Source organism: Mobula birostris, chromosome 12 (assembly GCF_030028105.1).
Source record: "Mobula birostris isolate sMobBir1 chromosome 12, sMobBir1.hap1, whole genome shotgun sequence".
NCBI classification, from domain to species: Eukaryota; Metazoa; Chordata; class Chondrichthyes; order Myliobatiformes; family Myliobatidae; genus Mobula; species Mobula birostris.
Window position 1 is genome coordinate 48520398 of NC_092381.1, and position 20496 is coordinate 48540893.

General features: G+C 38.8%; 1 protein-coding gene across 1 annotated transcript in view; it reads left to right on the top strand.

Moving 5' to 3' along the window:
* agbl4 (AGBL carboxypeptidase 4) overlaps positions 1 to 20496 on the top strand; it is a 156549-nt gene that overhangs the window by 61326 nt on the left and 74727 nt on the right. The window contains 1 exon segment of the mRNA XM_072274547.1: positions 13182 to 13195. Within this exon segment, the coding sequence (XP_072130648.1) occupies positions 13182 to 13195 (14 nt within the window).

The window sequence follows — 20496 nt, forward strand, 5'->3', positions numbered from 1 at the left end:
ATATCATGTGGAAAATCAAATAAACTGCAGTTTCAAATAAAAAGATAACATCACTCCACAGGTCAGACATCATTCTTCAAAAGAGCAACTGCGTTTCCATTATTTTATGTTTTTATTTTAGTAAATTTCTCATTCATACTCTTCAAGTTATTCACATCTTTTTAAAAATAAAGTGCCCAGGACAAGATATGATACTCCATTGAGAAACATGAGGAAGGACAACGACCTTTATTAAAATCTTATACTAGAAGGGTCGCATTGGAGTCCTTTCTGTCCCGTGGCAGGGACCTCTGATTTTGGGTGATGAGGCATAACTGGACAGATTTTTGGAAATTGTTCTAGATCATTGTAAATTGTGCTTCTGAAGTTACATAAGACACTCCAGATGACATAGTTTCCCTTTACAGTAAATCGCCAATTATCTGATTATTTAAAATCATGATTTCCAAGTTCTCTTCCTATTCACCAGGACCCTGATTTTGGTTCCTATGCTCTTTTTAAACTTAACTGGGTTTAAATAGAAACATTTATTATAATACAGTGAAAAAAGTGAAGTTAAATATGTGTTGCACTATTAACAAGACTATCATTCAATTGTCCAGAAAATTCACTAGTCTGGCATCAAAGTTCTGAGTGAATTAGAGTACTGGTGTTTAACAGTTGTTCAAAAGATTAGCTCCACTTCTGAGAGATAGTTGTTGAAAATGAGGTTCAAAATCAGGGCTTTTCTTTTTGGAGTAAAGGAGGATGAGAGATGGTTTGATGAAGGTGTACAAGATAAGAGTCATTGATAGAGTGGGCAGCGAGCATCTTTTTTCTCAGGATGGAAATAGTTAATACAAGAGAACATAATTTAAGGTGATTGGAGGAAAATATAAGGTGATATCAGAGGTAGTTTTTTCTTACACAGTAAGTGGAGGGGTCAGCAGTGGAAAGGATGAGCAGCTTCTAGTTCCTCTGAAGATCTATCCTGTGTCCAACATAATGATGCAATTATAAAGACACACCTGTTGTTATATTTCATTAGGAGTTTGAGGGGATTTGGTATGTCACCAAAGACTAGCAAATTTCTACAGATGTACATAGAGAGCATTCTGACTGGTTGCATCACCACCTTGTTTGGAGGTTCCAATAAACAGGATTAGAAAAAACAAAGCGTTTTAAACTCAAACCAGCGCCATCATGGGCACTAGCCTCCTCACCCTCTAGGATGTTTACAAAAGGTGATATCTCAAAAAGGTGGCATCCATCATTAAGGCCCCTCACCATCCAGGAATGCACTCTTCTCATTACTACCACGAAGGAGGAGGTACAGGAGCCTGTGGATGCACACTCAATGTTTTAGGAACAGCTTTTACATTTCCATCATCAGATTTCTGAATGGTCCATGACCACAGCTCAATTATTTTGCTCTCTTTTTGCACTATTTATTCATTTTTACATATTTTTAGTGTAACATAGTAATTTTTAAGTATTACACCACACTGCTGCCACAAAACAACAAACTTCATGATGTGTCAGTGATAACAAACTTGATTCTGATTTCTATTATGTAGAAAGAGTGGGGGAGAAACTGTTCCTGCTGATGAAAGGGTCCAGAACAAGGAGTTTAGGAACAGTTTCTCTCCAAGGGTTCAGGAGATGCTTTGGAAGAAACTATAACAAGTTGCTGGCATGTGTTCTAGAACATAGAAATCTACAGCATGTTACAGGCCATTCAGCCCACAATGTTGCACTGACCATGTAAACAGCCTAGAAATTCCCTACCTCATTCCACTCTATTTTCCTAAGCTCCACGTATCTACCTAAGAGTCTTTTAAAAGTTCCTATTGTATCCACCTCTACCACTGTTGCTGGCAGTGCATTCCACGCACCCATCACTCTGTGAAAAACTCGCCTCTGACATCCCCCTTGCACCTACTTCCAAGCACCTTAAAAGTATGCTCCTTCGTGTTAGCCATTTCAGCCCTGGGAAAAAAGCCTCTGACTGTCCACATAATTAATGCCTCTCATTATCTTATACAGCTCTATCAGGTCATCTGTCATCCTCTGTCACTCCAAGGAGAAAAGGCCAAATTCACTCAACTTATTCTCATAAGGCATGCACTCCAACCCAGGCAACATCCTTGTAAATGTCCTCTGCACTCTCTCTATAGTATCCACATCCTTCCTGTAGTGAGCTGATTAGAACTGAACACAGTACTCCAAGTGGGGTCTAACTAAGGTCTTGTGTCGCTGTAACATTACCTCATGACTGTTGAACTCAATCCCATAGCTGATGAAGGCCAACGTACCATATGCCTTCTTAACAACACTTGCAACCTGCTTAGCAGCTTAGAGTGTCCTATGGACATGGACCCCAAGATCCCTCTGATCCTCCACACTGCCATTAATATTATATTCTGTCTTCAAACTTGACCTACCAAAATGAACTAATTCACACTTATCTGGGTTGAACTCCATCTGCAACTTCTCAGCCCAGTTCTTCATCCTATCAATGTCTGCTGTAACCTCTGATGGCCCTCCACACTATCCACAACATCCTCAACCTTTGTGTCATCAGCAAACTTACTAACCCACCCTTCTACTATTTCATCCAGGTCATTTATAAAAATCACAAAGAGAAGGGGTCTCAGAACAGATCCCCGTGGAACACCACTGGTCACCGACCTCTATGCATAATATGAACCATCTATAACCACCCTTTGCCTTCTGTGGGCAAGTCAATACTGTATCTAGACAGCAAGGTCTCCTTGGATCCCATGGCTCCTACTTTCTGAATGAGCCTTATCAAATGCCTTACTGAAATCCATATACACTTCATCCACTGCTCTAACTTCATCAATGTGTTTTGTTACATCCTGATAGAATCCAACCAGGCTCGTAAGGCATGAGCTGCCTGGACAAAGCCATGCTGACTATCCCTAATCAGATAATGTCTCACCGAATGCTCATAAATCATGCCTCTCAGGATCTTCTCCAACAACTTGCCAACCATTGAAGTACGACTCACTGGTCTATAATTTTCAGGGTTATCTCTACTCCCTTTCTTGGACAAGGGTACTAATCCTCTGGTACTTTTTCTGTCCCTACTGATGATGCAAAGATCATTGCCAGAGGCTCAGTAATCAACTCCCTTGCTTCCCACAGTAACCTGGGGTATATCTCATCCAGACCCTGTGACTTCTCTTGATAGTTCTGGCACCTTAGTTATAATTGGTGGAGGAACTTAATATTAGAGTTGTCAGCAAGATGATAATCAAGCAGGCTGCTTGTTTTGGGTAATGCTGAGCTGCTTAAATGTTTTGGAGTTATGCACAGTCTGGTAAATTGTACAGGGCAAATAAAAGTCAATACCACAGATATTGATCAAATGGCCTACTGGGAGGGGGAAGTGGTAATGATGTGTGTTAGGCAGAATGTTATGACCCCATTGGCAGGTTTGCACTAATTTAGTAATTCCCCAATGATTCCAGAAACTTCATTGGAATCAGTACTGGAAGGCACCAATTGATCTTTTTAGCCATTGTTGTTGCTCTGTATCTCTCGTTAGTCCTCCCTTATTATACCTTTTATGTTTATCATTCAGTTAGAAATGTGGATATTTGCACTTTGTACTTAGAACTGAGATTAGAAAAATGAATTTTCAAATGCAGGGACATGTCATCAACAATTTAGATCTGTGGAAAGTTATGAAGAGAAATGTGGCAAGCAAACACAAACTTTACTGCAAAACAGACTATTGTGTGTTTCACTTTGTTTTTCTGAGATCCAAGCTGTGTTACAATACTTCATAAAGTTAATTGACAAGAGCAAGCAGATATAAAAACTAGTGAATGATAATACACATTGTTTCATTGTTTTGATGATAATTATAAGTGTTGATGGTATTCCAACAGAATTATCCTTAAGAGCCATGTGGCTTTTATTTAAGTGCCTCTGTTGTCATCTTTTAATCTAATGAATGCTTGCATAGCAATGGCACACCTTTACAGTAGCTATGGTAACACAAGCTCAACTCAGCCTCAGGCTGTGCAGTTCATTTCTGCTCTTTTGTTTGGTGACAGAAGGTTTAATGTTGTTTTTCAAATAACATTCTTATAAGACAAAATTGCTTTGACATATGTCAAGGAATTTTAGGGATACAGAAGAGGACCATAATATGAAAATGCCATTGCTGTCAGATGAACAATTAATCTCTCACAATTATATAATGTTTCAATTTTGAATTTTAAATTCTCAAAAACAAAGCAGAAAGTTAGTGAAGTAGTATGCCATATTCAAATAAAACTTTTGGATCTGATTTCATATACTGATGGAAGTTAGAGCCAATGATTTAATACCTCCAGAACAGTAAATGCTAATAACATGTAACAGTGAGAATAGTTGGGAGGTTCAAAATCCAGCATCATTGTTTTCACATGCCGATGGAGCAAGTAATTAATAGTATAATTGAGAAAGAAAAGCACTGAGGTAAATTTCATCTCCATCACCTGTATGGGTAATCTCGCACAGTAGATTGCCTGTTCATTGTAGAAACGGTTACATTTTCATATGCATTGATATGCAGCCTGAATCAACCAATGAAGAAGCTAAAATGCAGGTATTTCTATGAGCATATAACAATCTATATGAAATTGAAGCTGCTGGTATGAACAACTGATACTGTCACTGACTTTGCCAGTTATCTAAGGTATACTAACAGCAGGTAGCCCTTCATCTGATGATATACCTTTGGATCTTGTGTTCTGTTGAGCTTGTCCCCATGGATACAGATTTCCAATTTCACCAACAAACAGCCACGGCTATATTACTGCTGATATCTTAATGATTGTGATAAAATACTGTAGGGCTTGCAAGGTGATTACAACTCAAATATTGATCAATGCCTTCAAACATATTGTTGCTATTCCACATGCCCAGTAACATATTGCCATGCACAATTTGTTTTCCATGGCAAAGAATGGTAATCTGCATCACCAGAACAGGAGTAAGTTGTCAGCAGATGTACAGAAAACATCTCTTTCTTAGACTGACCTCTTGGGTATTGTTTGCATAGATATTATTTTGCCCATGCACCATAGAGAGGAATTCATACAAGGAAGCTTGTTTACATTCAAGGGGAAACATTATAGAAAAATTGTTGTGTCAGGAGAACATTGGGAAAGTATGAAATATGTGTTGTCATAGGATACCAGACTTTGCTACAAAACGACAAATAAGTCTTTTTGGGACTTATAGTTTTTCTGTTTTATGTGACTTAAGAGCCAGGTATTCAGGATATTATCTATATGGACAAAATGTTAATGAGCTGAGTACCTCTTTGAAGGGCCAAAAGAAAGAATAGCAGATATTATGCAAATATCTCATTAGTTCAGTATAATCTGCAAACTTGTAATATTTTATGCATGTTGAACCTGTAGTGGTGTACTGTTACCAGTCACTACATTTTGCAAATGTGTAATCTTATGGTCTAGTGAGTCCTTACTGACTATTAAGTACTCACTTACCATAACCCAATTCTATTTTCCCCACATTCCCATAAGCTATAAGACCACAGGAGCAGAATTAGGCCACTAGTCTGCTGTGCCATTCCATCCTGGCTGATTTATTATCCCTTTCTCCTGCCTTTGATGTGCTTCTTAATCTAGAACCTATCTATCTCCACTTAAAATATACCCAATGACTTGGCCTCTACAGCCACCTGTGGCAATGAGTTCCACAGATTCACTAAAGGAATCCTTGTTCCTCTCTGTTCTAAAGAAACATCTTTCTATTCTGAGGCTGTGCCCTCTGGTTCTAGACTCTTCTACTATAGTTGACATCTCTCCACATCCACTTTATTTAGGTTTTTCAATATTCAATAGGTTTCAAAGAGATTCCCTCCTCATTCTTCTCAATGTCAGTGAATATAAGCCCAATGCTATCAAACGCTCCTCATATGATAGCCCTTTCATTCCTAGAGTCATTCCTGTGAACCTCTCTGGACCTTCTCCAATGCCAGCACATCCTTTCTTAGATAAGGAGCCCAGAACAGCTAACAGTACTCGAAGCAACACACACAAAATGCAAGAGGCCAAAGGTTATAGGGAGAAGTATAGGAGCACCATGGCTGAGGATGAATTTCCCTACTTTCAATATGTTAAATTGAAACATCGTACAAATATCATCCAGTAGATTTGGCATCCCTCCAGGTGCACAGGAAAACAAAAGTGCGAAGAGACAGCTATGCATGAATGCAACCCTAATAGTCTGGATTCAATGGTGTAACACTGAGTATCCTCACAAATATTCTCAAGGTCAACAAGTAGATTTTCAATAGCCATACTCCACTAGATCACCAATAGTCCCAAGTTGCTTAATGTGTTGCATCCTGTTACTTGCCTCTTGCCGACAAAACTATTAAAATGTGTGGCCACATTTCCACATTCCATTCCCATTCTGACATGTCTATCCATGGCCTCCTCTACTGTAAAGATGAAGCCACACTCAGGTTGGAGGAACAACACCTTATATTCTGTCTGGGTAGCCTTCAACCTGATGGCATGAGCATCGACTTCTCTAACTTCCGCTAATGCCCCACCTCCCCCTCGTACCCCATCTGTTACTTATTTTTATACACACATTCTTTCTCTCACTCTCCTTTTTCTCCCTCTGTCCCTCTGAATATACCCCTTGCCCATCCTCTGGGTCCCCCCCCCCTTGTCTTTCTCCCCGGACCTCCTGTCCCATGATCCTCTCATATCCCCTTTGCCAATCACCTGTTCAGCTCTTGGCTCCATCCCTCCCCCTCCTGTCTTCTTCTATCATTTTGGATTTCCCCCTCCCCCTCCAACTTTCAAATCCCTTACTCACTCTTACTTCAGTTAGTCCTGACGAAGGGTCTCGGCCTGAAACGTCGACTGCACCTCTTCCTAGAGATACTGCCTGGCCTGCTGCGTTCACCAGCAATTTTTATGTGTGTTGCTTGAATTTCCAGCATCTGCAGAATTCCTGTTGTTTACCTTCACATGATGATTATTTTTAATGATCCTTTAACAGATGTGACAGAAATAAAGCAGATGTGCCAGGGCTAGGAGCTTTTCATAGGGCTTTAGATCAAGTGTTGAGCCATAAGAGGTAGGAGCAAAATTAGGCCATTTGGCCCATCATGTCTAATCCACGATTTCATCATGGCTGATCCAATTCTTCCCTTCTTGCTTATCTTTAAAGTAGTGGCTAGCTTTATTTCAACATGTGAAGACCCAACCATCCTAACGTGCCTAATGGTCAATGTCTCAACTTGCACTGTAGCACAAACAGAAGCCCCCAAAATCTGATTGCTGCACTGGAAAGGCACACAAGCTCATCCTGCTGCCTTGTAATCTCATGTTGCAACCATTGTGGCTATGAATACCGACATTCAAAGGGAATTGTGGGTTGTCAGATTGGTAGGATCATTGAAATGTCACCCTGGGAAAGTGCAGTAGTCCCATGGAATACACATTTGTTTTTCCCTCTCAGGATGACAGCATTTGTGATTTTACTACTGCCAGTTCTGTTGCCTGTCTTCCAGCTAGCTCATAACAATTACCAGTGGTGAGATGATACAAATTAAAACCAGGATTTCTCTGCCTGGACATATTCAGTCATCCTGAGAAGTCAGTTGCAGTCTTTTCCAATGAAATTCAACAAACTGGGCAAATATTACAGAGCAATGCTATGATAGATGACAGACCCCATGAGAATGTAGTGAAAAATTCTTTTCTTTTGTCATTTGTCATAACTTGATACTTAACTATAGCATGTAATATTAATTTGGTGTGCTTTTTTATTACAGTATTTTGCTCAGTAATGGTTAGCAACAAAGGGAAGGTAAGATAAAATATTTTTAAATAGGGAGTGGGTATTGTGTTTATTGATAACAAAATCTGATGATTTGTTTTCTGATTCACTTTTCAGAAAAGGATTTTTCTTTTCATTCCTTTCTTCTTTCTCCTCCTGCTTTATAACCAATGAGAAAAGTCAGCATGTAAAGATGTTCAAAATTAAACAGAACACAATGAATGTAGAACCTAGTTTAATTCTGAGTACAGCAAAGTTTCACCAGTTTGGTCCAGGTAGTAGATTCGCTGCTTAAGGATGCCCCGATTGATTTTATTTTAATCATGGCCTTTATTATCCATGTCACTTACCATACAGCTAAACTGAAAAAGTAGAGAAACGAGGCTGGAGATGCTATATTTTAGAGAAAAACAGCAAGCTGCTGGAAGAACTCAGCAGGTCAAGCAGAATCTGTGAAGGCAAAGGGATAGTTGACATTTTTAGGTCGAGACCCTCTCTCGTGACTAAGGATGGTAAAGGGGAGATAGCCAGTATAAAGTGGTGAGAGGGAGGGGTGAAGCAGGGGCTGCTATTCAGCAAGTGAAATCAGACCAAGTTTGTTTAATGTTTCCTCACATGACAAACCCTCATGCCAGGAAGCGATATAGGGAACCTTTCCTGTACTCCCTTTCTTACAGCATTTCCCTCATGTAGTAGGAAACCAGATCTGTATGTAATATTCCAGGTTTCTACTCACTGATCCTTATATAACTTCCGTGAGTCTTCAATTAGATTTTAGATATCTATTTTATTATGCATATTATAACTTTTTGATATGACAGTTATTCGGTCATGCAACTTAAAGAAGATCCACGGTAGATTGTATAATTGTCATCAAAGCAATAATGTTTGCTACTGTTCTCAGAAAAACCACAAAGATCTGTTGAACCCAAGGCTTTTACTTAACTTTTTTGATGTCATCTGTTGACAGGCTTCAGCTTTTAGGATTCCTGGTGTCCAGCAATGGGTATATCATCGAGTTGACACAGTAAACCTGTTCATGAATTCTCAAAGATGGAATACCAGGAAGTAAAATGCAATCTGACAGAGCTTGAACAGTTTTGTAAAGAACTGTGACTTGGGAGAAGACTTGTTTTTCAGCAAGACAAAAACCCCAAGCATAAAACTAAAGCTACACAGGATAATTTTAGTTATACCTTATTAAGAGTGCAATATATACTGTATATATTAAGGCTGAACTTAAAATAAATTTACTGCATTTCCCAATAGTTAATGTGAGGAAATTATAATCCAAGTCCATTTAAAAGTTTTTATCAAGCTAAAGAGATCACTAGTAATTAATTATGGGTTAGTAAAGCTTAAGATGTTCAGGAGATTTTGCAGTTGGCCAATTCAACTGGATTTTGGGCAACCCAACTGATTTTTCTTGATCGTAATGGAAGAGACTGAAAAATGGTGCAATAGGGCTGAACCACAGAGAATAACTTCAAGGTTTCTATGTTCAACCATGCCTGCATACAAATCTAAACACCACAAATCATCAAAAACACACCACCTCTTCAATGAAGCCTGGTGGTGGCTGCATCATGCTGTGGAGATGCTTCACTGCAGCAGGACCTGGAAGGCTTATGAAGGTAGAGAGTATAATGAATACAGCAAATTAAAGGGAAATTCTGGAGGAAAACCTGATGCAGTCTGCAAGAGAACTGTGACTTGGGAGAAGATTTGTTTTTCAGCAAGACAAAAACCCCAAACATAAAGCCAAAACTACACAGGAATGGCTGAAAAACAACAAAGTTAAGGTCTTGGAGTGGCCAAATCAGAGTCCAGACCTCAATCCAATTGAGAGTTTGTGACTGGAGTTGAACAGGGATATTCACTCACAATCCCCATGCAATCTGACAGAGCTTGAGCAGTTTTGTAAAGAAGAATAGGGAAAAATTGCATTGTCCAGATGTGCAAAGCTGATAGAGACCTATCCACACAGACTCAAGGCTGTAATTGCTGCCAAAGGTGCAGCTACTAAATACTGGCTTGAAGGGGGTGCGTAATTATGCAATCAATTATATTGCGTTTAATAACTGTTATAAATTTAGACCAATTTGTTGTAAGTTGTTTTCACTTTGACATGAATGAGTCTTTCCAATTGATCAGTGTCAAAAAAGCCAAATTAAATCCACTGTGATTCAATGCTGTAAAACAATAAAACTTCCAAGGGGGTTGAATACTTTTTATAGGCTGTATATGGGACTGTCCAAACTCTTTCTGTACTCCGTTTAATTTTAAGGCATCCGTTAGTCTTGCAAGACCATGGATCTGTGCCTGGAAAGTCTTCACTCTCCAGGGGTTGTATGAAAGACTGGCAATTGCCCATGCTGCAAGTCTCCCCTCTCCATGACACCAATGTTGTCCAAGGGAAGGGCATTAGGACCCATATAGCTTGGCACCAGTGTCGTCACAGAGCACTGTGTGGTTAAGTGCCTTGCTCAAGGACACAACACGCTGCCTCGGCTGGGGCTTGAACCCACGACCTTCAGATTGCTAGTCGAACGCCTTAACCACTTGACCACTTGCAGTCCTCGCAATTAAGCAGATTGAAGTTCCTACCACCAAATCGGTATGCATTAGATTGGAGTTGATTTAATTGAGTTATACACAAGTATAACAGTCCATATGGTCGTAGGCAAGTGGCAATTGTTTTGGTTTGATTTTGGATTAGTTTTGCTGCTACATTTCTGTCAACAAAGGTTTTCGATCTCCATCTGTCCCAAGCTACAAACTGCCATAAAATTAGTAAGGACATGTAACTTGTTTCCTTTGCTTTCATCACACCACCACTCATGTTACTAGTTACCATAATCAACATAATAAACTCCACATCATAGAATACATAGCAAATAGTGAAGAGATGCATGGTTTCTACATTCTCAATATTTATTGCTTATTTATTTATTATTAATATTTCTTTTTGTATTTGCACATTTTGTCATCTTTTGTATACTAGTTCAATGCCCAAGTTTATCCATTATGGTTATTAATCTATTTTGGATTATTGAGTATGCCCGCAAGAAAATGAATTTCGGGGCTGGAAGTGGTGACATAAATATGCTTTGAACTTCGAACGTAAATACTGCTTTAACAGAGATAGAATTCCTCTTGTCTTCAACTAGCACCCATGAGCCTCCACATCCAACACCTTATTCTTCGCAATTTTTCCCATCTTCAATGGGAACCTACCATCAAACACATTTTTACCTCATCATACGCTCCACTTTCTGAAGGGATCACTCCCTCTCTGATTCCCTTGCCCACTTTCCCACTAATCTGGCCCCAGCACTTATCCCTGCAAGTGGAAGTTGTGCTACACCTATCCTTTTACCTCCTTCCTCACCTCCATTAAGGACCTCAAACTATCCTTCCCAGTGAGGTAACACTTCACCTGTTAATCTGTTGGGTTGTCCACCGTATCTGGTGCTCTTGGCCTCCTGTATGTCGGTGAGACTTGATGTCGAATGGACCTTTGCTCCATCCACAAAAAGCTGGATTTCCTGGTGGTCAACCATTTTAATTCCAACATGTCATGCTATGGCATCCTCTTCTACCATGATGAGGGTACTCAGGTTGGAGGAGCAACATTGTTTATTCCATCTAGGTACCTGATGACATGAATATCGATTTCTTAATTCCCCCTCTCCCCTCTTCTTCAATTTTCTACTGTGACCCCCCCCCCACTTACTACTTCTCCTCTCCTGATTATCATCTCCCCCCATGGTCCTCCTCTTCTTTTTATTTCTCCCATGGGCCACTCTCCTCTTCTATCAGATTCCCTCTCTCACCTCCCAACTTCTAACTTCATTCCTCCTCCCAGCCCACCTGGCTTCACCTATCATATTCTACTTCCCCTCCCACCACCTTGTAAGTTTGGTATCTTGCTCCCTTCCTTTCCAGTCCTGATGAAGTGTCTCAGCCCAAAATATTCATTTCTATAGATGCTGCCTAACCTGTTGAATTCCTCCAATATTTTGTATGTGTTGCTCTGGATTTCCAGCATCTGTAGAATATTTTGTCTTTATAATTATAGATAGTAGAGATTCCTACATCATTCCTTACATCTTGTTAATCAGTGGGTCAACCAAAAAAAGCCCCACTGACTCATGAACTTTTATTTTCTGCAATTAACATATTCTGGAAATCTAAAGGTCATCCATCAGGTCCGTTTTTATTCACAGAACTCTAATATGTTGATCAAACACGATTATCTTTCCATTAAAGAATGTTGACTTTGACTGAAGACCCTGAATTTTTCCGATTGCCCTATTGTAATGTCTTTAGTGATAGCTTTTAACATTTAACCTATTACTTATGCTATGCTAACTGATTTCTATCACCCTTTTGAAACAAAGGAGTTGGTTTTGTCATTTTCAGTCTTCCCCAGATCTAGTGGATTTTGGAAAATTAAATCCAATAAATTACCTATCTCACCAACCTCTTCTTTTAAGGTTCCAAGGTGAAGTCCATCAGTATCAGGAGTCTTGTGAGCATGCAGTTCCAACAGTTGACTCAGTGCCATTTCTTCTGTATTTTTCCTGCTTATAATTCCCAGTTTGTAGTTTTACCTAGGATGTTACTTCTGTCCTCTACAGCGAAGGCCAATATCTGTTTAATTTGTGTGCCATCTCATTACTTTACATCTTTAATTCCCCAAATTATTTTCTATAAGATCAATACTCTCATTTTAAAATCTACATTATTTAAGTATTAGCAAGAAATTGCAAACCCTTTATTTGCTTATCATTCCTTCCAACTTAAGCTTTGTTTACTTCTCCACTCTTCTTAATGCATTTATGACCATAAAATGATAACTTGTATGCTGCTGCAAAAAAACTAATTTTCTTGGCATTTATATCCTCCATTTACATGCCTTTGAACTATATCTTTTTAATATACTACCCAGCAAAAATCTATCATTCTTAGTCTTGAAATTTTCAATTTCATTCAGTCTTTAAAAAGTTCCTTATGGTGAATAAATTGATACTGAGTGGGTAGTACCAGGATAGCTTCTCGTGCCGCTGATAAGTCTAGAATTGCTTCCATTTTTCTGCTATTCCTTTACTTTCTCAAGCATTTATACTATGTGTCTTGAAATTCTACTTGGGAAGTCTATAATGCAACCCTCATCCAAACTCCTTAATTATCTTACGAGAAACAGTATTTTAAAATGTTATGTAATATTTTATAGAAGTCTCAAAAATGTAGTGATGATTTCACTACCCAACCACTGCCAACACCCTTGATCTTAAATTTACTATGAATCCTAAATTTCAAAATCTTGCACAAGTATTCTCAGTTGAGGAAAGTGGTTTTCATTTAAGTGAATGATTTGAATGAATCATATCATATTTTCAAGGACAACTGGCAAGGAGAAAGGGGTTGAGTTTAGAATTGATGTCATGTGATCCCAATTCTGGAAATTGCAGATGATTTCTGTTAGGAAGGCAAATGTTTCATTAGCATGTTCTGAGACTGACAGATCTTATCCCAAAGGTGAAACCCAGTGTGTATCACTTCCATCAGAAATTCTGACTTTCTCAAATAAGTAATTGAGATTTATGCCTTCCCCCTACCCAAAAGTTATGGAGGTACTAAATTTCTGAAAGCAATAAAAAGAATCAATTATTTCAAAATAACTTTCAACATGTATTATATTCTGCAAATATCTTCACAGCTTAATAGACTGTAAAGTGCCAGGAAAGCTCTGAAAGAGCATTAAGGATGCTAAAATCAATTACTTCTTCTAAGTTTTATTTTAATAATCCAATTTCTAGATGCCTTAGTTTATTTCCCTGTTATTAATTCAAAGATGCAAAGATTTGGGCAGAAAGACCAGTGTTTGGACCAATTGTTATGTACTGGCTCACAAAGACTGTTCTTGGCATTTTTCATTGTTACTTGACCTGTTTCTATTCTTATACTAAGTCATAGCAAAGGAATCTTATGTCATGGATTTGCCTCCCATACATTGTTACTTTAGAATCTCTCAAGTAATTATCCTTGACCCTCTCTTATTTCTTATCTACAAAGGTGTACATGTTGGCTCCTGGGTAACTTCACATGTACAATGATGACATCAGCTCTACTGTGCCAAAACATAAGTTGTTTAAACATACATCTTAATTATTTTGATACAGTTAATTGAGCCTATATTTTCTGCATCAGAGACCACCTTCTAAAGATTGTGCCATGTTATTCTTTGCCCCAACTGGTACCAAAATACATTCATTTTTTGTTACCTCTAAAGCCAACTGTTCCAATGTTCTCCAAGCTGGACATCATTATCCATTCTCTATTAACTTTCTGCTGAATTAAATCCCTGCTGCTCCAATTTTAATGGGGCACTAAACCTTATTCACTCCAATGCTTTGACCTTTATTGGATCTGTTCCATCAACAAAACAATTTAAAAATTCACATCAAGTGTTTCAGTCCTTTATTAAATAAGTAGCTCCTCAGATCCATAGCCTTGACCTTTGCTTTTTACCTTTAACTCCCTCCACTCTGGGTATATATATCCTGTTCTCCTAATATCTGTGAATTGTCAACTGTGTCTTCATTCTTCTGGACCTAAAGTCTGAAATTCCTTTTGTAAACCTCTTTTGTTTTCCACCTCTTTTCAAAACATAGTGCTCAATAAAACCTACCACTATGGTCACTATTTCATCTGCTTCTTTGGATTAGTCTTGAGTTTTGTCCAGTAATCCCATAGCAATCTGCCTTGAGATATTTTACAATGTAACATTTCATTTGCTGTAAACATCTACATTTATAAAATTTATTGTGAAAATGGAAAGTATGCATCTTTTGTATTCTAATATTCATGTTACATACATTTTTACTTACTTAAGCCCATCAGCCCTACTTGGGCATAGGCCGCCAACAGCAGTTCACCAAATTTTGTGATCTGGGCAGTCTTTCAAGTTGCCCCCAGGCATTGCATGTTTTCTTGGTGTATCCTTCCTTGCCCAGGGATCAGGTCTTTGGAGCTTCCGTTGGCGTTTCTGTATTTCTGGGTTTATTACAGGATGGGGTTGCTAGCCCCATGCCCAATCCTCCTTCTTTTGCAGCAGCGATTAGGACAATTTTAGCTCTGAGAAATTTGCAAGTAACATCATCCAATACCATTAAAGTTTCTGCTAAGTTACCCATCTGCACAATGAATAAGTTGTCCTTCATTCTGTCCAAACCTCAATAAGATCACCATTCCATATCTCAAACAAGAGAAAATCTTCAGATGCTGGAAATCCAAGCAACACCCTCAAAATGCTGGAGGAACTCTGCAGGCCAGGTAGCATCTATGGAAAGGAGCATAGTCAACATTTTGAGCAGGGACCCTTCAACAGGTCCTGCCTGGCCTGGCCTCCTGAGTTCCTCCAGCATTTTGTGTGCGTTGTCCATTCTAAATCTTTTCATTCCAAAGGAAGCACTCCCAACTTAGTCACTCTCTCCTGATAACTTAAATTTTCAACCCTGGCTTCTTACCTCCCTCTGCAACTGCATCCTTGACTTCCTAACCGGAAAGCCACAATCTGTGTGGATTGAAAATAACATTTGCACCTCACTGACAATTAACACTGGCACTGGCATCTCAGGGATGTGTGCTTAACCCACTACTCTGCTCTCTCTACATCCCTGACTGTGTGGCTAGGCGCAGGTCAAATGTCATCTATAAATTTGCCGATGATGTTGTTGGCAGAATTCAGCAGGAGCAAGGTATATCAGCTAGGTGAGTGGTGCCGCAGCAACAGCCTTGCATTCCACCTCAGTAAAACAAAAGAACTGATTATGGACTTCAGAAAGGGGAAGACAAGGGAACATACACCAGTCCTCATAGAGGGATCAGAACTGGAAAGAGTGAGCAATTTCATGTTCCTAGATGTCAAAGGATCTATGCAGCTACAAAGAAGGCATGACAGCAGCTATACTTCATTTGGAGTTTGAGGAGATTTGGTATGTCACTAAAGACAATTGCAAATTTCTACAAATGTATTGTGGAGAACATTCTAACTGGCTGCATCACCATCTGGTTATGGGGGGGGATGGGAGGGGGCTTCTGCACGGGATCACAATAAGCTGCAGAGAGTTGTAAACTTTAGTTCCATCATGGCAATAGTATCCAGGACATCGCCAAGGAGCGACCCCTCAAAAAGGTGGTATCCATCATTAGCAACCCCCATCACCCAGGTCGTGTCTTGTTCTCATTTCTACCATCCTGAAGGAGGTACAGGAGCCTGAAGGCACACACTCAATGATTCAGGCACAGCTTCTCCTTTGCCATCTGATTTCTGAATTGACATTGAACCTATGAACACCACCTCACTATCTTTTTATTCCTATTTTTGCACTACTTATTTAATTTAACTATTTTATAGACATATATTTAGTGTAATTTACATTTTTTCTATTATTTTGTATTGCATTGTACTGCTGTTCCAAAGACAACAAATTTCACAACATATGCTGGTGATATTACACCTGATGCTGATTCTCATTCTGAACCTCTTAAGACTTCTCCACGCATTCACTAGTGCTGTCAGTTGCTTCTGTATTCTTGTGACCTGAATTGTGCACAGTACTTTCCTGTGGCACAGGTCTAATCTTAACACAGGATGACTTCAAAACTTATGGCTGAACTGCAAATAAGGTAGGTACACTTGGGAAAAAGTAGTTACCCACATTTATTCATGCCATTTTATCTAAGGCAGTAAACATATCTGTTTACGAGAGGGAAAACAGATGAAATACACTTAGTGGCCACTATTAGTCACACCTGTACATCTACTCATTAATGCAAATATATAATCAGCCAATCATGTGGCAGCAACTCAATACATAAAAGCATGCAGGCATAGGCAAGAGATTCAGTTATTTTTCAAACCAAACATCTAAATGGTGAAGAAATGTGATCTAAGTGACTTTGGCCATGGAATGATTTTTGGTGCCAGATGGAGTGGTTTGACTATCTCAGAAACTACACACAACAGTATCTGGAGTTTACAGAGAATGGTACAAAAAAAAACAAAGAAAAATAACATCCAGCGAGAGGCAGTTCTGTAGGTGAAAATGCCTTGTTTAATGAAGCAGTTAGAGGAGAATGACTGGACTTGTTCAAGCTGACAGGAAGACAACAATAACTCAAATAATCGTGTGCCACAGCAGTGGTGTGCAGAAGAGTGCAGAAGTCTGACCCCTCGGAGGGTCAGACACCCTGAGCCAATAGGCTGGTCCTGGACTTATTTCATAATTTACTGGCATAATTTACATATTACTATTTAACTATTTATGGTTTTATTACTATATTATTTATGGTACAACTGTAACGAAAACCAATTTCCCCCGGGATCAATAAAGTATGACTATGACTATGACTAAGAGCATCTCTGAATGCACAACATGCTGAACCTTGAAGCGGATGGGCTACAACAGCAGAAGACCATAGACATGCACTCAGCGGCACTTTGATAGGTACATGAGGTACCTAATGAATAAGTTAATGCTCTCTTAACAAGGGTTGTATTAAACCACTGAAGTTAGATTATCTTGTTAACTTGCATAAAGGAAGATCTTTAAGAGCATCAAAATGACACTTATTTCTTATGTGTTTTTTTAAAATAAAAATGAATTCATGCTTGGTGGCAATTTGATGTTATGGATAGACTACTTTGACACCTAAAACAGAATGAGACTAGTTTTCTTCCAGTTTTATAATCTGTATTATATTAATAGAATAGGTATAAATATTGAATTAGTTTTTAAAATAGAATCACTGTTTAGTAGTTTGGAATCACTGAAATATTTGATTGTGTAATAATGCAGTGTATGAATGGTGAACTTTCAGTTAATTTCCCACTCTAATGAGTTGTCAGTATTCAGAACTTCCTTTTTTTTCCAGATTTGTACAATTTATTATAGGATGCAACGTATAACCAAGATAAACTAAATTTGAAACATTTCCAGCCAGATGGAAAACAAAACTGCAAGAAATAAATTTCTTAAGATCTCTTCCTTTTGATGATCTCTGGTTTCCAGTTGACAGGGTGAGTTTCTTCAGTAGCCATGTCATCTTCCTTGTAGACTTTGATTGTTTCAGGACTTTGTATTGCACCTTCAAACGGTTAATTTAGGAAAAAGCTGAATAGAATTGACTCTCTCTTTCAATTAATATATTTATTCTCAAAAAGAATACTAAAAATGCATCATCATTTGCAAGCACAATTTACTCTTTTAATTTAAAATCAGATATCCTCCAGCAAGAACTAACTTAATTTATTATAGAATTATAGATATTATAGTTTGAGCAGAAGATGTTTCTGGATTTCAGTTTGGCATTCACTGCTGTCCTACAGATCTTGGTGAACCAATTCTTTCTCCTCGATCGAAATGCACCACTGTGCAAACGTGTGTTGGACTTTCTAACCAAAAGACTTCAGATAAGGATGCACAACGGCTCCTCCCTCCCATCAGTGGGGTGTGCTCCAATATGAGACCTCCCAAGGGTTTGTGTACTGAGACCATTGCTGTATGCTCTGTTCACATATGACTGCATAGTCAGACACCTGAGTAATCACAATGTCAAGTTTGCTGATGGCACAACATTGGTGGAGCTCTTTACCAACAACGATGAGACAGCCTACAGAGACCAGGTGGAACAGCTCAAGGCTTGGCGCCAGGCAACTAATTTTTTCCTTAATGTCAACAGGGCAAAGGAGATAGTTATCGAATTTAGGAGAACTCACACCACTCAAACCCTTCTTTACATTGGTACATTGGATCTGGAGTAACAACTATTTTGTTCTCTTTTATATTTGTGTGCTGGAAATAACATTATACCATTTCAAGTTGAATCTTAAAAGGAAGAGGTTAGCTCAAGTAAGGACTGGTTGGACCAAGATGATAAGAACTGATGAACATGATGGGGCTGATAGTTTGAGGTGTATGTATTTCAATGGAATGTGTATTATGTGTAAAATAGAATACACATAAAATAAAACAAATTATGTGTATTATGTGTAATAGATGTGTTAAGGATGTGTATGATCCCTAAGGCCAGGATTAGTACACAAAAGTACAATGTTGTAGCTATTACCAGCTATTGGTTGACAGAAGAGTATGGTTGATAGCTAATTTTTCCAGGATTCAGATGTTTCAAATGTGTAGAGAGGGATGTTAGAGGTTGGCGGGGGGGGGGGGGGATGCATTACTGATCAGGGAAAATAGATAAATTATGTATACATGGACTTTAGTGAAGTTTTCAACAAGGTTCCTCATGTAGGTTGATCCAGAAAATTGAGGTACTTGTGATCTGTGGATTAAAAATTAGCTTGTGCATATATAAAGGATTTGGATGAAAAGGTAGGTGGAATGATTAATAAGTTTGCAGACAAAATAAAAGCTGGTGGAGTTGTGGACAGTGAGGAAGGTTGCCAAAGAATTCCATATAATATGTTATAGAATGGTTGGAAATGTAGGTAGAGAAATTACAGCTGGTATTTAACCTGGACAATTATGAGATATTGCTCTTGGAAAAGTAAAGTACAAAAGGAAAGTATACATTAAATGGTAGGATCATTAGGAGCATTGAACTACAGATTGTTCTGTGGTGCTTTGGAAGATAAAGAGTGATCTGTTAGAAGTGTATAAAAAGATGAGTGACATAGATAGGATAGATAGAGTCTTTTCCTCTGGGTGGCAATGTCAGTAGCTTTGAGATAAGAGGGGAAGTATCTTAAGGACAGCCAAGTTTATTTTGCACAGAGTGTGATAGGTGCCTGGAAATAACTCCCAGAAGTTGTTCAAGTAGATATGATAGAGCTGTTAAAGAAATGTTGACACAGGCACACGAACAGGGACTGAAAGGATATCAACCTTGTGCAGGCAGAAGAGATTAATTTGGATTGGTATCATGGTCAACATAGACACAGTGGGCTGAAGGGCCTGTTCCTCGTGTCCCGTTTTATGAGTTATTTCTGCATACACTAACTTGGAATGTTAGAGTCATTGAATCACTCACTTGCCGATAATTTGATTCACTCATGGAATTTGTCATTATTCTAGACTGGAGTTTCCAAACTTTTGTGCTTAAATGGGCATGTTCAGATAAGAGATGAAGACCACAGGCTGAAATTGCTCCAGGCAAATTTGCACCAATATGATAGTGCACTGATGCCACAGGACAGGTGCAACAATGTCCAACAGCATATAATGTTTTAATCAACTCACCTGCCTGAAATTCTATTAACCATATTAGAATACGTTAGTGAGACCAATAGCATATCACCATTTGGGAGAGCATTTGCACTCTGTCTAAAATGGTCAACCTTGAACTCCCAGTTGCAAGCCTTTTCAACTCCCCTTCCCAATCCTACCCCAACATGTCCCTTGTGGACTTCTCTCCTGCCAGGGTGAGGCCCAATGCAAACTACATGAACAAAGCCTCATATTCCATCTGAGTAGTCTACGACCCAGTGATATCAAGTCTACCACCTCAAATTTATACCAGCTGCCTTCTTTCTTGACTCTCAGCCCTAATACAGGGTGTCGGCCTGAAACATAAACGATTCCTTTACCCTCTTCACATGCTGCTTGACCCACTGGACTTGGAGCTCTTCCAATAATTCAT